Source organism: Oncorhynchus kisutch, linkage group LG5 (assembly GCF_002021735.2).
Source record: "Oncorhynchus kisutch isolate 150728-3 linkage group LG5, Okis_V2, whole genome shotgun sequence".
Taxonomy (NCBI): Eukaryota; Metazoa; Chordata; class Actinopteri; order Salmoniformes; family Salmonidae; genus Oncorhynchus; species Oncorhynchus kisutch.
The window spans coordinates 75,285,480-75,308,593 of record NC_034178.2 but is presented as its reverse complement, the minus strand read 5'-3'; the positions used below and the strand labels follow the sequence as shown (position 1 = coordinate 75,308,593).

At 45.1% G+C, this 23,114-nt stretch overlaps 1 protein-coding gene across 4 annotated transcripts in view; it reads left to right on the top strand.

Annotated features, from left to right (window-relative positions):
* Positions 1 to 23,114, top strand: part of cenpp (centromere protein P) — a 160,372-nt gene that overhangs the window by 10,279 nt on the left and 126,979 nt on the right. For all 4 annotated transcript variants that reach the window (XR_004210118.1, XM_031825818.1, XM_031825819.1 and 1 more), the window contains exons 3-6: positions 2,047 to 2,204; positions 7,448 to 7,536; positions 11,071 to 11,159; positions 22,007 to 22,103. Coding sequence is in view for 3 of the 4 variants with exons in the window: in XM_031825818.1 (XP_031681678.1) it covers positions 2,047 to 2,204; positions 7,448 to 7,536; positions 11,071 to 11,159; positions 22,007 to 22,103 (433 nt within the window). In the remaining variant the exon portion in view is untranslated. The remainder of the gene's footprint in view (positions 1 to 2,046; positions 2,205 to 7,447; positions 7,537 to 11,070; positions 11,160 to 22,006; positions 22,104 to 23,114) is intronic.

Sequence of the window (23,114 nt, the reverse complement as noted above, 5' to 3'; positions counted from 1 at the left end):
CTGGGATCGGTTTCTTTACGGGAGGGCTGGGATCGGTTTCTTTACGGGAGGGCTGGGATCGGTTTCTTTACGGGAGGGCTGGGATCGGTTTCTTTACGGGAGGGATGGGATCGGTTTCTTTACGGGAGGGCTGTGATCGGTTTTCTTTACGGAGGGCTGGGATCGGTTTCTTTACGGGATGGCTGGGATCGTTTCTTTACGGGATGGCTGTGATCGGTTTCTTTACGGGAGGGCTGGGATCGGTTCTTTACCGGGGTAGGGCTGGGATCGGTTTCTTTACGGGAGGGCTGGGATCGGTTTCTTTACGGAGGGCTGGGATCGGGTTTCTTACGGGAGGGGACTGGATCGGTTTCTTTACGGGAGGCGGCTGGGGATCGTTTTCTTTACGGGTGAGTGGGCTGGGATGCGGTTTCTTTACGGGAGGGCTGGGGATCGGTTTCTTTAGCGGTGAGGGCTGGGATCGGGTTTCTTTAAGGGAGGGCTGGGATCGGTTTCTTTGTACGGAGGGCTGGGATCGGTTTCTTTACGGGATGGCTGGGATCGGTTCTTTAACCGGAGGGCTGGGCCGGTTTCTTTATCGGGAGGGCTGGGATCGGTTCTTTACGGGAGGGCTGGGATCGGTTCTTTACGGGAGGGCTGGGATCGGTTCTTTACGGGAGGGCTGGGATCGGTTCTTTCCCGGAGGGCTGGGATCGGTTCTTTAAAAGAAAAAAAGTTATTTAAAGGACTGACTGACTCCGGGTCAGTGGCAATACAAAGAGAGCTGAGTTATGTTTACCACAGTTTCAATCCATCAATCACATTTAGCCCTTTTTTACATCAGCCAATGTCACAAAGTGCTATACAGAAACCCAACCTAAAACCCTTTTTAAAGAGGGCTATTTGTGAAAAACACCCCGAGCATGTTGGAAATGAACACGTTTTCTAGTTCCAACCAGCGCGTGAACGCGGCATGCGGTTGATGGCTTTCACAGCCTCGCGGGCCACTCTACGAACACTTACAGTTTTCCCATTTTAAATGTTCTAACATGTTGAATATATTTAGCCTCAAATCTGCCAGTCATACTGCTGCGGAGGTGCCACCAATGTGTATGTACTATACCGATTTACTAAACTGAACAAAAATACAAACGCCTCATGTTGGTTCCATGTTTCAAGAAGCTGATTTAAACAGCATAATCATTACATGTGTGTAACAAAATTAAAAACCATGGTCATTACACAGGTGCACCTTGTACTGGGGACAATTAAAATGCCACTCTAAAATGTGCAGTTTTTGTCACACAACACAATACCACAGATGTCTCAAGATTAGAGGGAGCGTGCAATTGGCATGCGGACTGCAGGAATGTCCACTAGAGCTGTTGCCATAGATTTGAATGTTCATTTGTCTACCATAAGCCGCCTCAGAGAATTTGGCAGTACGTCCAACCGGCCTCACAACCTGCAGACCACATGTCATAAGCTACGGACAACGAACACAATTGCATTTTATCAATGGTAACTTGAATGCACAGAGATACAATTTGGAAGCTGAAAATGTCCCAGTTCTCCCATGGCCTGTATATACTCACCAGACATGTCACCCATTGAGCATGTTTGGAATGCTCTGGATCGACGTGTACGACAGCGTGTTCCAGTTCCCACCAATATCCAGTAACTTTGCCACAGCCATTGATGAGGAGTGGGACAAAATTCCACAGGCCACAATCAACAGCCTGATCAACTCTATGTGAAGGAGATGTGTTGCGCCGCATGTGGCAAATGGCCACACCAGATACTGCCTGGTTTTGATCCACACCTCCACCTTTTTCTGTTTTCTGGTATCTGTGACCAACAGATGCATATCTATATTCCCAGTCATGTGAAATCCATAGATTAGGGTCTAATGAATCTATTTCAATTGACTGATTTCCTCATATGAACTGTAACTCCGTAACCCCCTCGTGGGAATCGAACCCACAATGCTGGCGTTGCTCTACCAACTGAGCCACACAGGACCAGTTAATTAATCTATGGTGGTGTTGTTGTTTCCTCAACACACAGGTTGATCATGACAGGACATCAGGAGATGGGGAAAAGTCAGAGAGACATCACAGCTCACCTGAAGACTGAGATAATGGAGATGGAGGAAGATCTCATCAGACAGACCAAGATAAACGGAATCGTTCTGGTCAACTGCTGTGTGAAGACTGTGGAGAAAGGTAACTGTCATTCTTTAGAACTACTCCTTTGACTACGACCAGGGGTAGGACTAGGGTTAGGGGTAGGCCTAGGGTTAGGGGTAGGCCTAGGGTTAGGGGTAGGACTAGGGTTAGGGTTAGGACTAGGGTTAGGACTAGGGTTAGGACTAGGACTAGGACTAGGACTAGGGTTAGGACTAGGGTTAGGGGTAGGACTAGGGTTAGGGGTAGGACTAGGGTTAGGGGTAGGACTAGGGTTAGGGGTAGGACTAGGGTTAGGGGTAGGACTAGGACTATGGGTAGGGTTAGGACTATGGGTAGGGCTATGGGTAGGGGTAGGGCTATGGGTAGGGGTAGGACTATGGGTAGGACTAGGACTATGGGTAGGACTAGGACTATGGGTAGGACTAGGTCTAGGACTAGGTCTATGACTAGGGGTAGGACTAGGGGTAGGGCTAGGTCTATGACTAGGGGTAGGACTAGGTCTATGACTAGGGGTAGGACTAGGTCTATGACTAGGGGTAGGTCTATGACTAGGGATAGGACTAGGGGTAGGACTAGGGGTAGGTCTATGACTAGGGTTAGGACTAGGTCTACGACTAGGGGTAGGGTTAGGTCTACGACTAGGGTTAGGTCTACGACTAGGGGTAGGGTTAGGTCTACGACTAGGGGTAGGGTTTGGTCTACGACTAGGGGTAGGGTTTGGTCTACGACTAGGGGTAGGGTTTGGTCTACGACTAGGGGTAGGGTTTGGTCTATGACTAGGGGTAGGGTTTGGTCTATGACTAGGGGTAGGGTTTGGTCTATGACTAGGGGTAGGGTTTGGTCAATGACTAGGGGTAGGGTTTGGTCTATGACTAGGGGTAGGACTAGGTCTACGACTAGGGTTAGGGATAGGGGAAGGACTAGGTAAGGTTTAGATTATGGGAAGGACTAAGGGTAGGGTCTAGATTAGGGGTAGGGTTTAGATTAGGGGAGGGACTAGGGGTAGGGTTTAGATTAGGGGAAGGACTAGGTATGGTTTAGATTAGGGGAAGGACTAAGGGTAGGGTTTAGATTAGGGGTAGGGTTTAGATTAGGGGAGGGACTACGGGTAGGGTTTAGATTAGGGGAAGGACTAGGTAGGGTTTAGATTAGGGGAAGGACTAAGGGTAGGGTTTAGATTAGGGGTAGGGTTTAGATTAGGGGAGGGACTACGTAGGGTTTAGATTAGGGTTTAGATTAGGGGAGGGACTAGGGGTAGGGTTTAGATTAGGGGAGGGACTAGGGGTAGGGTTTAGATTAGGGGAAGGACTAGGTAGGGTTTAGATTAGGGGAAGGACTAAGGGTAGGGTTTAGATTAGGGGAAGGACTAAGGGTAGGGTTTAGATTAGGGGTAGTGTTTAGATTAGGGGAGGGACTAGGTAGGGTTTAGATTAGGGGTAGGGTTTAGATTAGGGGAGGGACTAGGGGTAGGGTTTAGATTAGGGGAGGGACTAGGGGTAGGGTTTAGATTAGGGGAGGGACTAGGGGTAGGGTTTAGATTAGGGGAAGGACTAAGGGTAGGGTTTAGATTAGGGGTAGGGTTTAGATTAGGGGAGGGACTAGGGGTAGGGTTTAGATTAGGGGAGGGACTAGGGGTAGGGTTTAGATTAGGGGAAGGACTAGGGTTAGGGGTAGGACTAGGACTAGGACTATGGGTAGGACTAGGACTATGGGTAGGACTAGGACTATGGGTAGGACTAGGGATAGGACTAGGACTATGGGTAGGACTAGGTCTAGGACTAGGACTATGGGTAGGACTAGGTCTATGACTAGGGGTAGGGTTAGGTCTATGACTAGGGGTAGGGCTAGGTCTAGGACTAGGGTTAGGTCTATGACTAGGGATAGGTCTATGACTAGGGGTAGGGTTAGGTCTAGGGGTAGGGGTAGGTCTATGACTAGGGGTAGGTCTATGACTAGGGGTAGGTCTATGACTAGGACTAGGTCTATGACTAGGGGTAGGACTAGGTCTATGACTAGGGGTAGGTCTAGGACTAGGGGTAGGACTAGGTCTAGGACTAGGGGTAGGGCTAGGTCTATGACTAGGGGTAGGACTAGGTCTATGACTAGGGGTAGGTCTATGACTAGGGGTAGGTCTATGACTAGGGGTAGGTCTAGGACTAGGTCTAGGACTAGGTCTAGGACTAGGGGTAGGTCTAGGACTAGGGGTAGGACTAGGTCTAGGACTAGGGGTAGGGATAGGTCTATGACTAGGGGTAGGTCTAGGACTAGGGTTAGGTCTATGACTAGGGGTAGGACTAGGTCTATGACTAGGGGTAGGCTAGGTCTAGGACTAGGGGTAGGACTAGGACTAGGGTTAGGTCTATGACTAGGGGTAGGACTAGGTCTAGGACTAGGGGTAGGACTAGGACTAGGGTTAGGTCTATGACTAGGGGTAGGACTATGGGTAGGGGTAGGGGTAGGACTATGGGTAGGACTAGGTCTATGACTAGGGGTAGGGTTAGGACTATGGGTAGGACTAGGTCTATGACTAGGGGTAGGGTTAGGACTAGGTCTATGACTAGGGTTAGGACTAGGTCTATGACTAGGGTTAGGTCTATGACTAGGGGTAGGACTAGGTCTATGACTAGGGGTAGGACTAAGTCTATGGCTAGGGTTAGGTCTATGACTAGGGGTAGGACTAGGTCTATGACTAGGGGTAGGCTAGGTCTAGGACTAGGGGTAGGACTAGGACTAGGGTTAGGTCTATGACTAGGGGTAGGTCTAGGACTAGGGTTAGGTCTATGACTAGGGGTAGGACTATGGGTAGGGGTAGGACTATGGGTAGGACTAGGTCTATGACTAGGGGTAGGGTTAGGACTAGGTCTATGACTAGGGTTAGGACTAGGTCTATGACTAGGGTTAGGTCTATGACTAAGGGTAGGACTAGGTCTATGACTAGGGGTAGGACTAGGTCTATGACTAGGGGTAGGACTAGGTCTATGACTAGGGGTAGGTCTATGACTAGGGATAGGACTAGGGGTAGGACTAGGGGTAGGACTAGGGGTAGGTCTATGACTAGGGTTAGGACTAGGTCTACGACTAGGGGTAGGGTTAGGTCTACGACTAGGGGTAGGTCTATGACTAGGGTTAGGACTAGGTCTATTACTAGGGGTAGGTCTATGACTAGGGGAGGACTAGGTCTACGACTAGGGTTAGGGTTAGGGGTAGGGTTTGGTCTATGACTAGGGGTAGGGTTTGGTCTATGACTAGGGGTAGGGTTTGGTCTATGACTAGGGGTAGGGTTTGGTCTATGACTAGGGGTAGGGTTTGGTCTATGACTAGGGGTAGGGTTTGGTCTATGACTAGGGGTAGGGCTAGGTCTATGACTAGGGGTAGGGTTTGGTCTATGACTAGGGGTAGGGTTTGGTCTATGACTAGGGGTAGGGTTTGGTCTATGACTAGGGGTAGGGTTTGGTCTATGACTAGGGGTAGGGTTTGGTCTATGACTAGGGGTAGGGTTTGGTCTATGACTAGGGGTAGGGTTTGGTCTATGACTAGGGGTAGGGTTTGGTCTATGACTAGGGTAGGGTTTGGTCTATGACTAGGGGTAGGGTTTGGTCTATGACTAGGGGTAGGGTTTGGTCTATGACTAGGGGTAGGGTTTGGTCTATGACTAGGGGTAGGGTTTGGTCTATGACTAGGGGTAGGGTTTGGTCTATGACTAGGGGTAGGGTTTGGTCTATGACTAGGGGTAGGGTTTGGTCTATGACTAGGGGTAGGGTTTGGTCTATGACTAGGGGTAGGGTTTGGTCTATGACTAGGGGTAGGGTTTGGTCTATGACTAGGGGTAGGGTTTGGTCTATGACTAGGGGTAGGGTTTGGTCTATGACTAGGGGTAGGGTTTGGTCTATGACTAGGGGTAGGGTTTGGTCTATGACTAGGGGTAGGGTTTGGTCTATGACTAGGGGTAGGGTTTGGTCTATGACTAGGGGTAGGGTTTGGTCTATGACTAGGGGTAGGGTTTGGTCTATGACTAGGGGTAGGGTTTGGTCTATGACTAGGGGTAGGGTTTGGTCTATGACTAGGGGTAGGGTTTGGTCTATGACTAGGGGTAGGGTTTGGTCTATGACTAGGGGTAGGGTTTGGTCTATGACTAGGGGTAGGGTTTGGTCTATGACTAGGGGTAGGGTTTGGTCTATGACTAGGGGTAGGGTTTGGTCTATGACTAGGGGTAGGGTTTGGTCTATGACTAGGGGTAGGGTTTGGTCTATGACTAGGGGTAGGGTTTGGTCTATGACTAGGGGTAGGGTTTGGTCTATGACTAGGGGTAGGGTTTGGTCTATGACTAGGGGTAGGGTTGGTCTATGACTAGGGTAGGGTTTGGTCTATGACTAGGGGTAGGGTTTGGTCTATGACTAGGGGTAGGGTTTGGTCTATGACTAGGGGTAGGGTTTGGTCTATGACTAGGGGTAGGGTTTGGTCTATGACTAGGGTTTGGTCTACGACTAGGGGTAGGGTTTGGTCTACGACTAGGGGTAGGGATAGGGGAAGGACTAGGTAGGGTTTAGATTAGGGGAAGGACTAGGGGTAGGGTTTAGATTATGGGAGGGACTAGGTAGGGTTTAGATTAGGGGAAGGACTAAGGGTAGGGTTTAGATTAGGGGAGGGACTAGGTAGGGTTTAGATTAGGGGAAGGACTAAGGGTAGGGTTTAGATTAGGGGTAGGGTTTAGATTAGGGGAGGGACTAGGGGTAGGGTTTAGATTAGGGGAAGGACTAGGTAGGGTTTAGATTAAAATATGTAGTGTTGGGGGTACTGGAAGACCGGAGCTGGGAAACAGTGCAGTAGGAGACTGACTGGACAGAGACCAAGGGTAGGTCATCCATGATCCTGGAGTGCTGTATCTACTTCATGTTTTTGATTTAACCAACATGGAAAACCAGGTGTGTTTTTAAATTTAGTCGATCGCTGAACTGATCAGTTAGCTCATTTGGTCAGATGTGGTGCCTAGTTGGAACAAAACCCTGCAGTATTGGCAGCATTCCAGGAACAGGGTTGTCTTCCCCTGGTCTACACAAAGATAAGGGCTCTATCTCAATTAATCTTTCCACGATTCCTCATCTCCTTGCCGTCTCAACTGTATTGGAGGAGAAGGTCCAAAGCTCTCAGACTTTCTCCAATCTTTTTTGAGAAGGAGCCAAGGAGGTGAGGAGAGAGGATGTGAGGAATTGAAGAAAGATGAATAGATTAAGAGCTAAAGTTTGATATAATTTGATGTTTTTCCTCTGCCCTCTTCCAAGGCAACAAGAAGATGGTGCAACAACACAGGCTGACGGGCCACTGCTCCTTCTTAGACTTCCAAGTGGAGTTTGAGCTCACTGATGTTCAGGTGAGAAGAATGTCTGAGAAGGCTATTCTGAACTATTGCCTCTGGAGGGTGCTATTCATCCAGAAGAGGTCCCCTTAAAGGACCTCCCCTCCCATTTAGGGCCGGGGGGGGGGGGGGCGTGAATCCGCCATAGAAATAGTTAGAAAGATTAAGATGATGCTCTGGTAATATGGATAACGATTGAAAGATGACTAATATGCATTTTTCTACATTGAAATGGACGCGGTGCAACCTTTTGGTAGGTAGGCTGCTGGCAGACACGGTGCAACCTTTGGTAGGTAGGCTGCTGGCAGACGCGGTGCAACCTTTGGTAGGTAGGCTGCTGGCAGACATGGTGCAACCTTTTGGTAGGTAGGCTGCTGGCAGACACGGTGCAACCTTTTGGTAGGTAGGCTGCTGGCAGACACGGTGCAACCTTTTGGTAGGTAGGCTGCTGGCAGACACGGTGCAACCATTGGTAGGTAGTCTGCTGGCAGGTCTTAGCTGCGGTACAGCTGAGCCAAGTCAGCCTGTGGTCATGGTTCTCACAAGGGGAAGTGAAATGACAGACTATAATGACTTTGCTCGTGATCATGCACGCCACAAATAACATATAACTAAGTTCCTTGAATTTTCTTTTTCCTTTTCATTATCTAGACAGACCCTTGTGGTTTCTAGCTAACGGTACACCAATCAAAGCAGTGGAGCGTGTAGTGAAGCAAAACTTCTGTGGTCAAAGCCATTTATCTTGGGGGGGACTGGGGGAGTGGGTTTGCAAAATGCTATCGTAGCACACAATTATATCATTTTATAAAATGCCTTCGGAAACTATTCAGACCCCTTGACTCTTTCCACATTTTGTTACGTTACAGCCTTATTCTAAAATAGATTCCTCATCAATCTACACACAATACCCCATAATGACATCACAATACCCCATAATGACATCACAATACCCCATAATGACATCACAATACCCCATAATGACAAAGCAAAAACAGGTTTTTAGACATTTGAGCAAATAAAACAAATAATTTTAAAAAACATACCTTATTTACATAAGTATTCAGACCCTTTGCTGTGAGACTCAACATTCAATTGATTGGACATGATTTGGAAAGGCACACACCTGTCTATATAAGGTCCCACAGTTGACAGTGCATGTCAGAGCAGAAACCAAGCCATGAGGTTGAAGGAATTATCTGTAGAGCTCAGAGACAGGATTGTGGCAAGGCACAGATCTGGGGAAGGGTACCAAAATATTTCTGCAGCATTGAAGGTCCCCAAGAACACAGTGACCTCCATCATTCTTAAATGGAAGAAGTTTGGAACCAGCAAGACTTTTCCTAGAGCTGGCCGCCCGGCCAAACTGAGCAATCAGGGGACAAGGGCCTTGGTCAGGGAAGTGACAAAGAACCCAATGGTCACTCTGATAGAGCTCCAGAGTTCCTCTGTGGAGATGGGAGAACCTTCCAGAAGGACAACCATCTCTGCAGCACTCAAGCAATCAGGCCTTTATGGTAGAGTGGCCAGACCGAAGCCACTCCTTAGTAAAAGGCACATGACAGCCCACTTGGAGTTTGCCAAAAGGCACCTAAAGGACTCTCAGACCATGAGAAACAAGATTCTCTGGTCTGATGAAACTAAGATTGAACTCTTTGGCCTGAATGCCAAGCGGGCTGGAGGATACTTGGGACCATCCCTACGGTGAAGCATGGTGGTGGCAGCATCATGCTGTTGGGGATGTTTTTCAGCGACAGGGACTGGGAGACTAGTCAGGATCGAGGGGAAAGATGAACGGAGCAAAGTACAGTGAGATCCTTGATGAAAACCTGCTCCAGAGTGCTCAGGACCTCAGACTGTTGAGCCTTTTTTGTAAAATTACCCTGTAATGGAAGTAGCTCCCAGGCTCAGGAGGCCAAGTAGACACAAGGCTGTTTGGCTCATCTCAGTCACCAAGAGGTAGAGCTTTGCAAGCTGTTTCTGATTAATAAATAATGCCATGCTGGTGGATGGTAATGTTCAAATACCCAGCCAGCCCTGAAACGAAATGTAGGTTGATAACAATTTGTACATCATAACATAGGAAAAGACACTGCATTCACACTGATTTTCACAAAGTGGGCCGTTCGATTTTGTCACGTCAAGCCCAAATATATCATCTATTGACTTAAATCATTGTGCAACGTCATGGCATAGCTCTGGCCATCGTCTTTGAGCTGGAAAGGGTGAATATTTGCTGGTTTGGCCATTTTTAATTGACAGAAATATTGTCAAGAAATGGCCTGTATTATGTAGGCCTATATATATCTTCAATGGTTGAATGGATGAACCTGTTGTCTGCGGTCTTCAACACCAGGGGGCAGTGTAGATCTATATTTATGGCAGACTGAATCAAGGGCATGTAGTCAACACAGGAAACAGACATATCACCCCTCAGTTTAGGGATTCTAGAACTCTTGTTTAATGGAAAACAAGTAGTATAAAGTTTAGATTTCCAATGGAGAACTGTCTAATACTGCTGGTTATAGATGCTTTTAGACCAAACCAATGGAGAACTGTCTAATACTGCTGGTTATAGATGCTTTTAGACCAAACCAATGGAGAACTGTCTAATACTGCTGGTTATAGATGCTTTTAGACCAAACCAATGGAGAACTGTCTAATACTGCTGGTTATAGATGCTTTTAGACCAAACCAATGGAGAACTGTCTAATACTGCTGGTTATAGATGCTTTTAGACCAAACCAATGGAGAACTGTCTAATACTGCTGGTTATAGATGCTTTTAGACCAAACCAATGGAGAACTGTCTAATACTGCTGGTTATAGATGCTTTTAGACCAAACCAATGGAGAACTGTCTAATACTGCTGGTTATAGATGCTTTTAGACCAAACCAATGGAGAACTGTCTAATACTGCTGGTTATAGATGCTTTTAGACCAAACCAATGGAGAACTGTCTAATACTGCTGGTTATAGATGCTTTTAGACCAAACCAATGGAGAACTGTCTAATACTGCTGGTTATAGATGCTTTTAGACCAAACCAATGGAGAACTGTCTAATACTGCTGGTTATAGATGCTTTTAGACCAAACCAATGGAGAACTGTCTAATACTGCTGGTTATAGATGCTTTTAGACCAAACCAATGGAGAACTGTCTAATACTGCTGGTTATAGATGCTTTTAGACCAAACCAATGGAGAACTGTCTAATACTGCTGGTTATAGATGCTTTTAGACCAAACCAATGGAGAACTGTCTAATACTGCTGGTTATAGATGCTTTTAGACCAAACCAATGGAAAACTGTCTAATACTGCTGGTTATAGATGCTTTTAGACCAAACCAATGGAGAACTGTCTAATACTGCTGGTTATAGATGCTTTTAGACCAAACCAATGGAGAACTGTCTAATACTGCTGGTTATAGATGCTTTTTGACCAAAGTCTGCATTTGTCGAATAAGTATCAGTTCAGTGTATCATATAATTGTAATATGATTGGTTGTAATTGATCCCATTTAAAGCTAACTGACATCTTTGACCTTCTCATAGGAGGATACTACCCTGGTGAGGACTATCACTGACCTCAACATCGTCATGGACAGCACTGAGTTTAAGGACTTCAGTAATTTTGTGTCTGGGTAAGGTTTTAATGTTGAAACATGTATTTCAACAATTACTGTTCTAACACTCGCACTCGATCAATAGCGATCCATATCTTTACTGTCAGGGTATAAAGACACACTGTAGGTCTAACTACTTACCGGTGCAAGTCATTTGTAAACGTGAAACTCAGTAACGAGTTGTGGTTGTTTAGCTCATTTTAGGACTCTACTAAACACACGTTTGTTTAGGACTGCTAAAAAATAAAAAAATAAAGTTCATTCAGAATATTTAGTTAAGTTAGGTGGTCAACCCATTGCTCCTGTTTTGTAGTACCTTCCTCTGGTTATAGACAGCTACAGGCTGTTGGAAGATCTGAAGACTAATTCCGTGTTCCCTAATGGCATTCTATTCCCTACAAAGTGCACTACTTTTGACCAGCTCTGGAGTAATTTACTATATAGGGAATATGATGAAAGTGCACTACTTTTGACACTATGTAGGGATTAGAACGGCATTAGGGACTGGTCTTTGGCTTGACCAGAGCCTTGGCATCATCTCTCTAGATTTATTTTCCCACTAGTGGAAAAGTAGCAGTTTTTTTTATTGCTGAATCAATTCTCCTCAATGTGTATTACATTTATAGACAGATGGTCTGTGTTATTGAAGCCCTTGAGTGAATATATCAACCTGCAGATATCAACAGTTATAATTCTTCCTAACAGAAACGGCATCAAATATTTTTCTGTTTCTACAACAATGGCCGAGACAACCAAAGGGAATGATGGTCACCATTTTAGTAAATGAACAATGTACAAACATTTTAATTTAGGGGGTGTACATTTCTCATTTTCACTGTTCTTTTACTCCCATAAATCACCATGATTTCAAGGTTCAACACGTTCCCATTTTATTGAGCCAACATTTAGTTCATCTGAGAGTTTGTTGTTGTTGTAGTCGTATATAATGGAAAGGATCTATACAAAACCAACTATATATATTTCCCTGTCATATGGTTCAGTTGAGACAACAGTCCATGTGATTTCTATCCAGACAGAAATTATTGCAGTTTGCATCCACACCCACAAGTGGTGCTGTAGCTAGGTCTCTGTCATGCTGTAGCTAGGTCTCTGTCATGCTGTAGCTAGGTCTCTGTCATGCTGTAGCTAGGTCTCTGTCATGCTGTAGCTAGGTCTCTGTCATGCTGTAGCTATGTCTATGTCATGATGTAGCACGGACTCTGTCATGCTGTAGCACGGACTCTGTCATGCTGTAGCTAGGTCTCTGTCATGCTGTAGCTAGGTCTATGTCATGATGTAGCACGGACTCTGTCATGCTGTAGCTAGGTCTCTGTCATGCTGTAGCTAGGTCTCTGTCATGCTGTAGCTAGGTCTCTGTCATGCTGTAGCTAGGTCTCTGTCATGCTGTAGCTAGGTCTCTGTCATGCTGTAGCTAGGTCTCTGTCATGCTGTAGCTAGGTCTCTGTCATGCTGTAGCTAGGTCTCTGTCATGCTGTAGCTAGGTCTCTGTCATGCTGTAGCTAGGTCTCTGTCATGCTGTAGCTAGGTCTCTGTCATGCTGTAGCTAGGTCTCTGTCATGATGTAGCACGGACTCTGTCATGATGTAGCACGGACTCTGTCATGATGTAGCACGGACTCTGTCATGATGTAGCACGGACTCTGTCATGATGTAGCACGGACTCTGTCATGATGTAGCACGGACTCTGTCATGATGTAGCACGGACTCTGTCATGCTGTAGCTAGGTCTCTGTCATGCTGTAGCTAGGTCTCTGTCATGCTGTAGCTAGGTCTCTGTCATGCTGTAGCTGGGGTAATGGGGTACTTTGCTGAAGCTCAGAGCAGTCTCCTGCTCCACTTAGTAAAACACATGAAAGTGGATTTGAGTGTCAGTCTTTCTAGTTGTGGATGGATTGCAGGAGGATAAAGGGTCAGTCATTTGGTATTGTTATTTTGTGGTGTTTCATTAGGATCCCCATTAGCAGTTTCATTCATTTCATCATTTTCCTCAAAAGAACTCTTAGAAGCACTAATGACGTTCTATTCACTGGTCAAAAGATTCTAAGAACACAGAATGGAACAGTTTTGGTGTTTCATTAGGATCCCCATTAGCAGTTGCAAAAGCAGCAGCTACTCTTCCTGGTGTCCACACAGAACACGGAACACAGAATGGAACGGTTTTGGTGTTTCATTAGGATCCCCATTAGCAGTTGCAAAAGCAGCAGCTACTCTTCCTGGTGTCCACACAGAACACGGAACACAGAATGGAATGGTTTTGGTGTTTCATTAGGATCCCCATTAGCAGTTGCAAAAGCAGCAGCTACTCTTCCTGGTGTCCACACAGAACACGGAACACAGAATGGAATGGTTTTGGTGTTTCATTAGGATCCCCATTAGCAGTTGCAAAAGCAGCAGCTACTCTTCCTGGTGTCCACACAGAACACGGAACACAGAATGGAATGGTTTTGGTGTTTCATTAGGATCCCCATTAGCAGTTGCAAAAGCAGCAGCTACTCTTCCTGGTGTCCACACAGAACACGGAACACAGAATGGAATGGTTTTGGTGTTTCATTAGGATCCCCATTAGCAGTTGCAAAAGCAGCAGCTACTCTTCCTGGGGTTCCACACAGAACACAGAACACAGAACACAGAATGACATAATACAGAACATCAATAGACAAGAGCAGCTCAAGGACAGAACTACATACATTTCTACATACATTTTTATTTAAAGGCACACGTAGTCCACATATCAATACATACACATAAACTATATAGGTCCAACAGGGGAGAGGTGATGTGCCGTGAGGTGTTGCTTTATCTGTTTTTTGAAACCAGTATATTACCACCACATTCATTACCAGATTCAGCTGAGGTCTAGAACATAGGGAATGATTTGTACCAAATACAAATGCTCTTAGTTTTAGAGATGTTCAGGACCAGTGTATTACTGGCCACCCATTCCAAAACAGACTGCAACTCTTTGTTAAGGGTTTCAGTGACTTCATTAGCTGTGGTTGCTGATGTGTATATGGTTGAATCATCAGCATACATGGACACACAGGCTTTGTTTAATGCCAGTGGCAGGTCATTGGTAAAAATAGAAAAGAGTAGAGGGCCTAGAGAGCTGCCCTGCGGTACACCACACTTTACATATTTAACATTAGAGAAGCTTCCATTAAAGAGAACCATTTTGAGTTCTATTAGATAGATTGCCATATCATAGATTCAGAACTGAGGTTGGAAAGCCATAGCACGTAAGTACTTTTTCAACAACAGGTTATGGTCAATAATATCAAAGGCTGCACTGAAAACATTGGCTCAGCCAATGGGATATTTGCCAATCACCTTTGGCGGCGATTACAGCTTTAAGTCGTCTTGGGCATGTCGGTATCAGCTCCTACAATCTTATTATTATCAATTTCTTTCAACCAGTCATTTGTGTCAGTGCAGTACATGTTGAGTGCCCTTCTCTAAAAGCATGCTGAAAGTCTGTTGGTAATTTGTTTACAGAGAAATAGCATTGTATTTGGTCTAACACAATTTTTTCCAACAGTTTGCTAAGAGCTGGCAGCAAGCTGATAGGTCTGCTGTTAGAACCAGTAAAGGCTGCTTTACCACTCTTGGGTAGTGGAATGACTTTGGCTTCCCTCCAGGCCTGAGGACAAAGACTTTCCACTAGGCTCAGCTTAAAGATATGACAGATAGGAGTGGCTATAGAGTCAGCTACCATCCTCAGTAGGAGTGGCTATAGAGTCAGCTACCATCCTCAGTAGGAGTGGCTATAGAGTCAGCTACCATCCTCAGTAGGAGTGGCTATAGAGTCAGCTACCATCCTCTGTAGCTTTCCATCTAAGTTGTCAATGCCAGGAGATTTGTCATTATTGATCGTTAACAATAATTTTCCCACCTCTCCCACACCAATTTTACAAAATTCTAGTCGCTAGTTCTGAATGGACTGCAGGAGGATTAAAGCAATGCAAATTCAACCCAGTCAGTAGTGGGGTGCTGAACTGCTGAACACAATATTTTCCTGGTTCTATTGTAACATTTGTTGTGTTTTTTTTTGCTGCATAATCTCAAATGTCTGTCTTGAGTCTTCTGTCTTTGACTGGAGGCATGAGGAAGGATGTTTTCTCTCCTAAATCTCTGGATTGATTAGTGGGGGACTTGTTCTCTCTTTACAGCAGAACCAACATGCTGCTGGTCTTCATAGCCTATAACGCCTGAATAATATTGTCTGGTCTGACAGAGGATCGGTGCTGGCACACGGGACGTGGAAAACTACTGGAGATAATGATTCTCACACAAGTCTGTGGTTGCGTCCCAAATTGTACTCCATTCCTTATGTAGTCCTATGGGCCCTGGTGAAAAGTAGTGCACTCCATAGGGAATAGGGTACCGTTTGGAATGTAGCCTAAGTAGTCTGTATATTTTTCTCTGTCTGGGGCAGAGGGCTTTTTTTTTAATCATTACTCAGAGAAAAACCTGTTGGCGACATCTCATGTAAATTGTTGACTGGTCTCGCAGAGAGAGGTTCCTAGATGCCATGCCAATACAGGCACTGATTGCTGACACCTGGTTGGATTGGAGCTTTTGGAGAGATTTAAAAACATGATTTGTTATGTATAAGACGTATCAAGATGCATGTAAGAGCCTGAAACGGTATGATAAAGGCCCAATCGTACTGTACAGTGACTTCAGAAACTACTCATACCCCTTGACCTGATAAAGGCCCAATCGTACTGTACAGTGACTTCAGAAACTACTCATACCCCTTGACCTGATAAAGGCCCAATCGTACTGTACAGTGACTTCAGAAACTACTCATACACCTTGACCTGATAAATGCCCAATCGTACTGTACAGTGACTTCAGAAACTACTCATACACCTTGACCTATTCCACGTTTTGTTGTGTTACAACCTGAATTCAAAATGGATGACATTTTCCCAAAAAATTCTCACCCATTTACACAAATTACCCCGTAATGACATTAAAAAACATGTTCTTAGCATGTTTTGATAAATTGTTTAAAACAAAATACAGAAATCTCATTTACATAAATAGTATTTTTATGATTCTTTATTTATTCAGGGAAAAAAACCCACTGAGGTCATATTTCCAAAGGTGCCCATATTACAACAACCAATATAATAACAAAATGGTAATCAATACAAAACCCCCAACAGTCCACAGCTACCAGGTCCTCAATCAACACCTTAAACTGCCCCGAGCGACACCACAACATCTAACTGTAATGAGTTCTGCTAATTGTTCAAACTCATTTAAACTAAAAGAGGATTTACCTCATTCGGTGGAGACCCGAGGAACCTTTTTTTAAGAGTTAACCATGTGAACGGGTTTGGTAACTCATGTTTTTATACTTTAACAACGAAGTTAGGCAAGTCTGGAAGCTTGTGTACTAGAGCTTTGCAAATAGTTTTTTTTTTAATTGCATTGATCTACAGGTACTTTTACATCTACATTTTTTACCCCCTTTTCTACCCAATTTCGTGGCAGTAGTTACTGCCTCATCACTACAACTCCCGTACGGACTCGGGAGAGGCGAAGGTCGAGAGCCACGCGTCCTCCGATACACAACCCAACGAAGCCGCACTGCTTCTTAACACAGCGCGCATCCAACCAGGAAGCCAGCCGCACCAATGTGTCGGAGGAAACACCGTACACCTAGCGACCTGGTCAGCTTGCACTGTGCCCGGCCCGCCACAGTAGTCGCTAGTGCGCGATGAGACAAGGATATCCCTGCCGGCCAAACCCAACCTACCCCGGACGACACTAGGCCAATTGTGCGCTGCCCCATGGGCCTCCCGGTCGCGGCCGGCTAACCCAGAGTCTCTGGTGGCACAGCTAGCACTGCAATGCGACAGAGCCTGGGCTCTAACCCAGAGTCTCTGGTGGCACAGCAGTGCCTTAGACCTCTGCGGCACCCGGGAGGCCCCGATCTACGGTACTTTTAATGAGGACCGTCCAACCTTTTTGATACATGAGTATTAAAACTGTCACCTGTGATCAAACGAAGGGCGTTATGTTAGACGGCAGCCAAAGGTTCAAGAGTCACCTGGCTGCTGCATTCTGGTTAATAGAGTCACCTGGCTGCTGCATTCTGGTTAATAGAGTCACCTGGCTGCTGCATTCTGGTTAATGGAGTCACCTGGCTGCTGCATTCTGGTTAATGGAGTCACCTGGCTGCTGCATTCTGGTTAATGGAGTCACCTGGCTGCTGCATTCTGGTTAATGGAGTCACCATAGTCAAGAACTTGCAGGAAAGTTGACTAATCAATCTGCTTTCTGCTGTTTTAGGGAGAGGCAAGATCTATTTCTAAAAAAGAAGCCCACTTTTTAAATCTTAGCTTTTTAACTAGCATGTAAAAAAAAAAAAGAAGTTAAATCCTTTTCAATCCGAAAGCCCAGATATTTATTGGCGGGAAATCATTGGCAAATATCCCATTGGCTGAGCCAATCACCTTTGGCGGCGATTACAGCTTTGAGTCGTCTTGGGTATGTCTGTATCAGCTTTGCGTCGTCTGTGTGCATATACCACCCTGATACACTGTTGACAGGATGCTGTGTGTATATACAGATACACTGTGGACAGGATTCCCCTTCTTGAGAAATCCTTATTAACTCCAAGATATAAAATGTTTGAAAAGAAAATAGACAATGTGTATGTGGAAGTGCATTGTTCTCTACAGTCTGGTTAGAGGTGAATAAAGGACTCCCTCTAGGAATTCGAGGAATTTCCGTAAACTATTCTTTGAGGCAAAAAAGTTATTAAAACCACCACAAATGTCATGGGACCAGAGGCTGTCACAACCGGTTGGGGGCAATGAGGGTTCAGAGATTTGTATGTTCTTTCCAGATGCTTGCTGGATTCCATTTCTCAGATACACAATTTAAAGAAGTTAAAGTTGACTTTGCTTTTCTAACAAGTGAGCTACATCTATTTCTCGAACGTCTGAAGGACTGCCAGTCGGACGTAGTATCAGTCAAGCACAAGCTACTTTTACTTCCTGTAATTTTTCAGACAATTCATGCGTGAACCAAGGGTTTGATATGTCCTTTACTCGTATCTTTTTTTTTTTTATACGGAGCATCTGTAGGTAGCCTAGTGGTTAGAGTGTAGAGGTGGCAGGGTAGCCTAGTGGTTAGAGTGTAGAGGCGGCAGGTAGCCTAGTGGTTAGAGTGTAGAGGTGGCAGGGTAGCCTAGGGGTTAGAGTGTAGAGGAGGCAGGTAGTCTAGTGGTTAGAGTGTAGGGGAGAAAGGTAGCCTAGTGGTTAGAGTGTAGAGGAGGCAGGTAGCCTAGTGGTTAGAGTGTAGAGGCGGCAGGTAGCCTAGTGGTTAGAGTGTAGAGGAGGCAGGTAGCCTAGTGGTTAGAGTGTAGAGGAGGCAGGTAGCCTAGGGGTTAGAGTGTAGAGGAGGCAGGTAGCCTAGTGGTTAGAGTGTAGAGGCGGCAGGTAGCCTAGTGGTTAGAGTGTAGAGGCGGCAGGTAGCCTAGTGGTTAGAGTGTAGAGGAGGCAGGTAGCCTAGTGGTTAGAGTGTAGAGGAGGCAGGTAGCCTAGTGGTTAGAGTGTAGAGGAGGCAGGTAGCCTAGTGGTTAGAGTGTAGAGGAGGCAGGTAGCCTAGTGGTTAGAGTGTAGAGGTGGCAGGTAGACTAGTGGTTAGAGTGTAGAGGTGGCAGGTAGACTAGTGGTTAGAGTGTAGAGGTGGCAGGTAGCCTAGTGGTTAGAGTGTAGAGGTGGCAGGTAGCCTAGTGGTTAGAGTGTAGAGGTGGCAGGTAGCCTAGTGGTTAGAGTGTAGAGGCGGCAGGTAGCCTAGTGGTTAGAGCGTTGGGCCAGTAACCGAAAGGTTGCTAGAATAAATCCCCGGGCTGTCCAGGTAAAAATCTGTCGTTCTGCCCCTGAACAAGACACTTAACCCACTGTTCCTAGGCCGAATTTGTTCTTAATTTGTTCTTAACTGACTTGCCTAGTTAAATAAAGGTATAAAAAAATTATCTGCAACAATGTTAAACAGAGAAGTTAAATAATTTAGGCAGAGTTCCTCTGTCCAGTGTCTGTGTTCTTTTGTCCATCTTAATCTTTTCTTTTTATTGGCCAGTCTGAGATATGGCTTTTTCTTTGCAACTCTGCCTAGAAGGCCAGCATCCCGGAGTCGCCTCTTCACTGTTGACGTTGAGACTGGACAGAGGAACTCTGCCTAGAAGGCCAGCATCCTGGAGTCGCCTCTTCACTGTTGACGTTGAGACTGGTGTTTTGCGGGTACTATTTAATGAAGCTGCCAGTTGAAGACTTGTGAGGCATCTGTTTCTCAAACTAGACACTTTAATGTACTTGTCCTCTTGCTCAGTTGTGCACCGGGGCCTCCCACTCCTCTTTCTATTCTGGTTAGGGCCAGTTTGCACTGTTCTGTGAAGGGAGTAGTACACAGCATTGTACAAGATCTTTAGTTTCTTGGAAATTTCTCGCATAGAATAGCCTTCATATCTCAGAACAAGAATATACTGACGAGTTTCAGAAGAAAGGTTTTTATTTCTGGCCATATTGAGCCTGTAATCGAACCCACAAATGCTGATGCTCCAGATACTCAACGAGTCCAAAGAAGGCCAGTTTTAATGCTTCTTTAATCAGAACAACAGTTTTCAGCTGTGCGAACATAGTTGCAAAATGGTAGCCTTTTTAAAATGATAAACTTGGATTAGCTAACACAACGTGCCATTGGAACACAGGAGCCTATGTAGATATTCCATAAAAAATCTGCAGTTTCCAGCTACAACAGTCATTTACAACATTAACAATGTCTACACTGTATTTCTGATCAATTTGATGATATTTTAATGGAATTTTTTTTTTGTGCTTTTCTTTCAAACACAAGGACATTTCTAAGTGACCCCAAACTTTTGAATGGTATTGTGAATCTGATACTGGCATCAACCAATTCATTATCAAATATTAATAATTCAGATTTAGCTCAGTCGGACAGTAATTCAGATTTAGCTCAGTCGGACAGTAATTCAGATTTAGCTCAGTCGGACAGTACTTCAGATTTAGCTCAGTCGGACAGTAATTCAGATTTAGCTCAGTCGGACAGTAATTCAGATTTAGCTCAGTCGGACAGTAATTCAGATTTAGCTCAGTCGGACAGTAATTCAGATTTAGCTCAGTCGGACAGTAATTCAGATTTAGCTCAGCCGGACAGTAATTCAGATTTAGCTCAGTCGGACAGTAATTCAGATTTAGCTCAGTCGGACAGTAATTCAGATTTAGCTCAGTCGGACAGTAATTCAGATTTAGCTCAGTCGGACAGTAATTCAGATTTAGCTCAGTCGAACGGTAATTCAGATTTAGCTCAGTCGGACAGTAATTCAGATTTAGCTCAGTCGGACAGTAATTCAGATTTAGCTCAGTCGGACAGTAATTCAGATTTAGCTCAGTCGGACAGTAATTCAGATTTAGCTCAGTCGAACGGTAATTCAGATTTAGCTCAGTCTGACGGTAATTCAGATTTAGCTCAGTCTGACAGTAATTCAGATTTAGCTCAGTCTGACAGTAATTCAGATTTAGCTCAGTCGGACAGTAATTCAGATTTAGCTCAGTCGGACAGTAATTCAGATTTAGCTCAGTCGGACAGTAATTCAGATTTAGCTCAGTCAGACAGTAATTCAGATTTAGCTCAGTCGGACAGTAATTCAGATTTAGCTCAGTCGGACAGTAATTCAGATTTAGCTCAGTCGGACAGTAATTCAGATTTAGCTCAGTCGGACAGTAATTCAGATTTAGCTCAGTCGGACAGTAAATTCCCACTACTGTCAGTTGGGCATTATTACCAGACATTCATATTGCTTCGGGACCGAGGTGGAAAGGGACACGAGTTCCTCTTTACAAATCCCTCTGTCAGATCCAGAGCCTTCAGAAAGTATTCATACCCCTTGACTTTTTCCACATGTTGTTGTGTTACAGCCTGAATTCAAATGTATTGAATTGAGATGTTGTGTCACTGTCCAACACACAATACCCCCATAATACCCCAAAGTGGAAGTCTGTTTAGTCATTTTTACAAATGTAATTAAAAATGGAAAACCTAAATATGTTCAGGGGTATAAATGTGCTGAACAAGTCACATTAATAAATAATAAGTTGCACGGACTCTGTGTGCAATAATAGTGTTTAACATGATTTCTGAATGATTACCTCATCTCTGTACCCCACATATGCAATTATCTGTACGGTCCCTCAGTCGAGCAGTGAATTCAAACACAGATTCAACCACAAAGACCAGGGACATTTTCCAATGCCTTCAAATAAGGTAGATATTGAATATCCATTTGAGCATGGTGATGTTAATTACACTTTGGATGGTGTATCAATACACCCAGTCACTACAAAGATACAGGTGTCCTTCCTAACTCAGTTGCCGGAGAGGAAGGAAACCACTCAGGGATTTCACCATGAGGCCAATTATGACTTTAAATCAGTTACAGAGTTTAATGGCTGTGATAGGAGAAAACTGAGGACGGATCAACAACGTTGTAGTTACTCCACAATGCTAACCTAAATGACAGAGTGAAAAGAAGGAAGCCTGTACAGAATACAAATATCCCAATAACAAACATCCTGTTTACAACAAGGCACTAAAGTAAAACTGCAAAAAATGGGTCAAACACAACACCTCACAGAGTACCACTCTTCTAAACAGTGTTTTCTGTTTTCTTGCAGAGTGGAGGACGAGATCTGTTGCCGTTTTTGATCGTGTTGTATGATAATGTACTGTGTAAATATGTGATAATGACAGGGATAATGTAGGGTTAGGGTGACCTGACTAAACAGTGTTTTCTGTTTTCTTGCAGAGTGGAGGACAAGAGAGACCTGCTGCTGTTTTTCAGGACCCTCAGGAGGTTCTCTGACAGATGTGAAGACAGACGCAGAACATTCCAGCACTTCCAGGTAGGACTTTACTTAGTCCTTTTTTACTGCACGTATAGATCACACCTGCCTCAAGGTATCGTCTTCCAGTCCAGGTATGACTGCCGTTAAACACTCCCCTAGTTGTTGTCACAATGGGCCGGTCCATCTGGTGTATCCTGCGTAAACACTCCCCTAGTTGTTGTCACAATGGGCAGGTCCATCTGGTGTAACCTGCGTAAACACTCCCCTAGTTGTTGTCACAATGGGCCGGTCCATCTGGTGTATCCTGCGTAAACACTCCCCTAGTTGTTGTCACAATGGGCAGGTCCATCTGGTGTAACCTGCATAAACACTCCCCTAGTTGTTGTCACAATGGGCCGTTCCATCTGGTGTAACCTGCATAAACACTACCCTAGTTGCTGTCACAATGGGCCGGTCCATCTGGTGTAACCTGCATAAACACTCCCCTAGTTGTTGTCACAATGGGCCGGTCCATCTGGTGTAACCTGCATAAACACCCCCCTAGTTGCTGTCACAATGGGCCGGTCCATCTGGTGTAACCTGCATAAACCCCCCCCTAGTTGTTGTCACAATGGGCCGTTCCATCTGGTGTAACCTGCATAAACACTCCCCTAGTTGCTGTCACAATGGGCCGTTCCATCTGGTGTAACCTGCATAAACACTCCCCTAGTTGCTGTCACAATGGGCCGGTCCATCTGGTGTAACCTGCATAAACACCCCCCTAGTTGCTGTCACAATGGGCCGGTCCATCTGGTGTAACCTGCATAAACACCCCCCTAGTTGTTGTCACAATGGGCCGGTCCATCTGGTGTAACCTGCATAAACACGTTCAAGCGGCAAGGTTACAGCAGAATCCCACTACAACAATTTAGTCAGACTAGAAACGCGTATCCGTGAATGCTGAAGCCAGACACTCAAATGTTCAAATTGAAAATGATAGAGAATGTGTTGAAGGTGATAGAGAATGTGTTGAAGATGATAGAGAATGTGTTGAAGATGATAGAGAATGTGTTGAAGGTGATAGAGAAT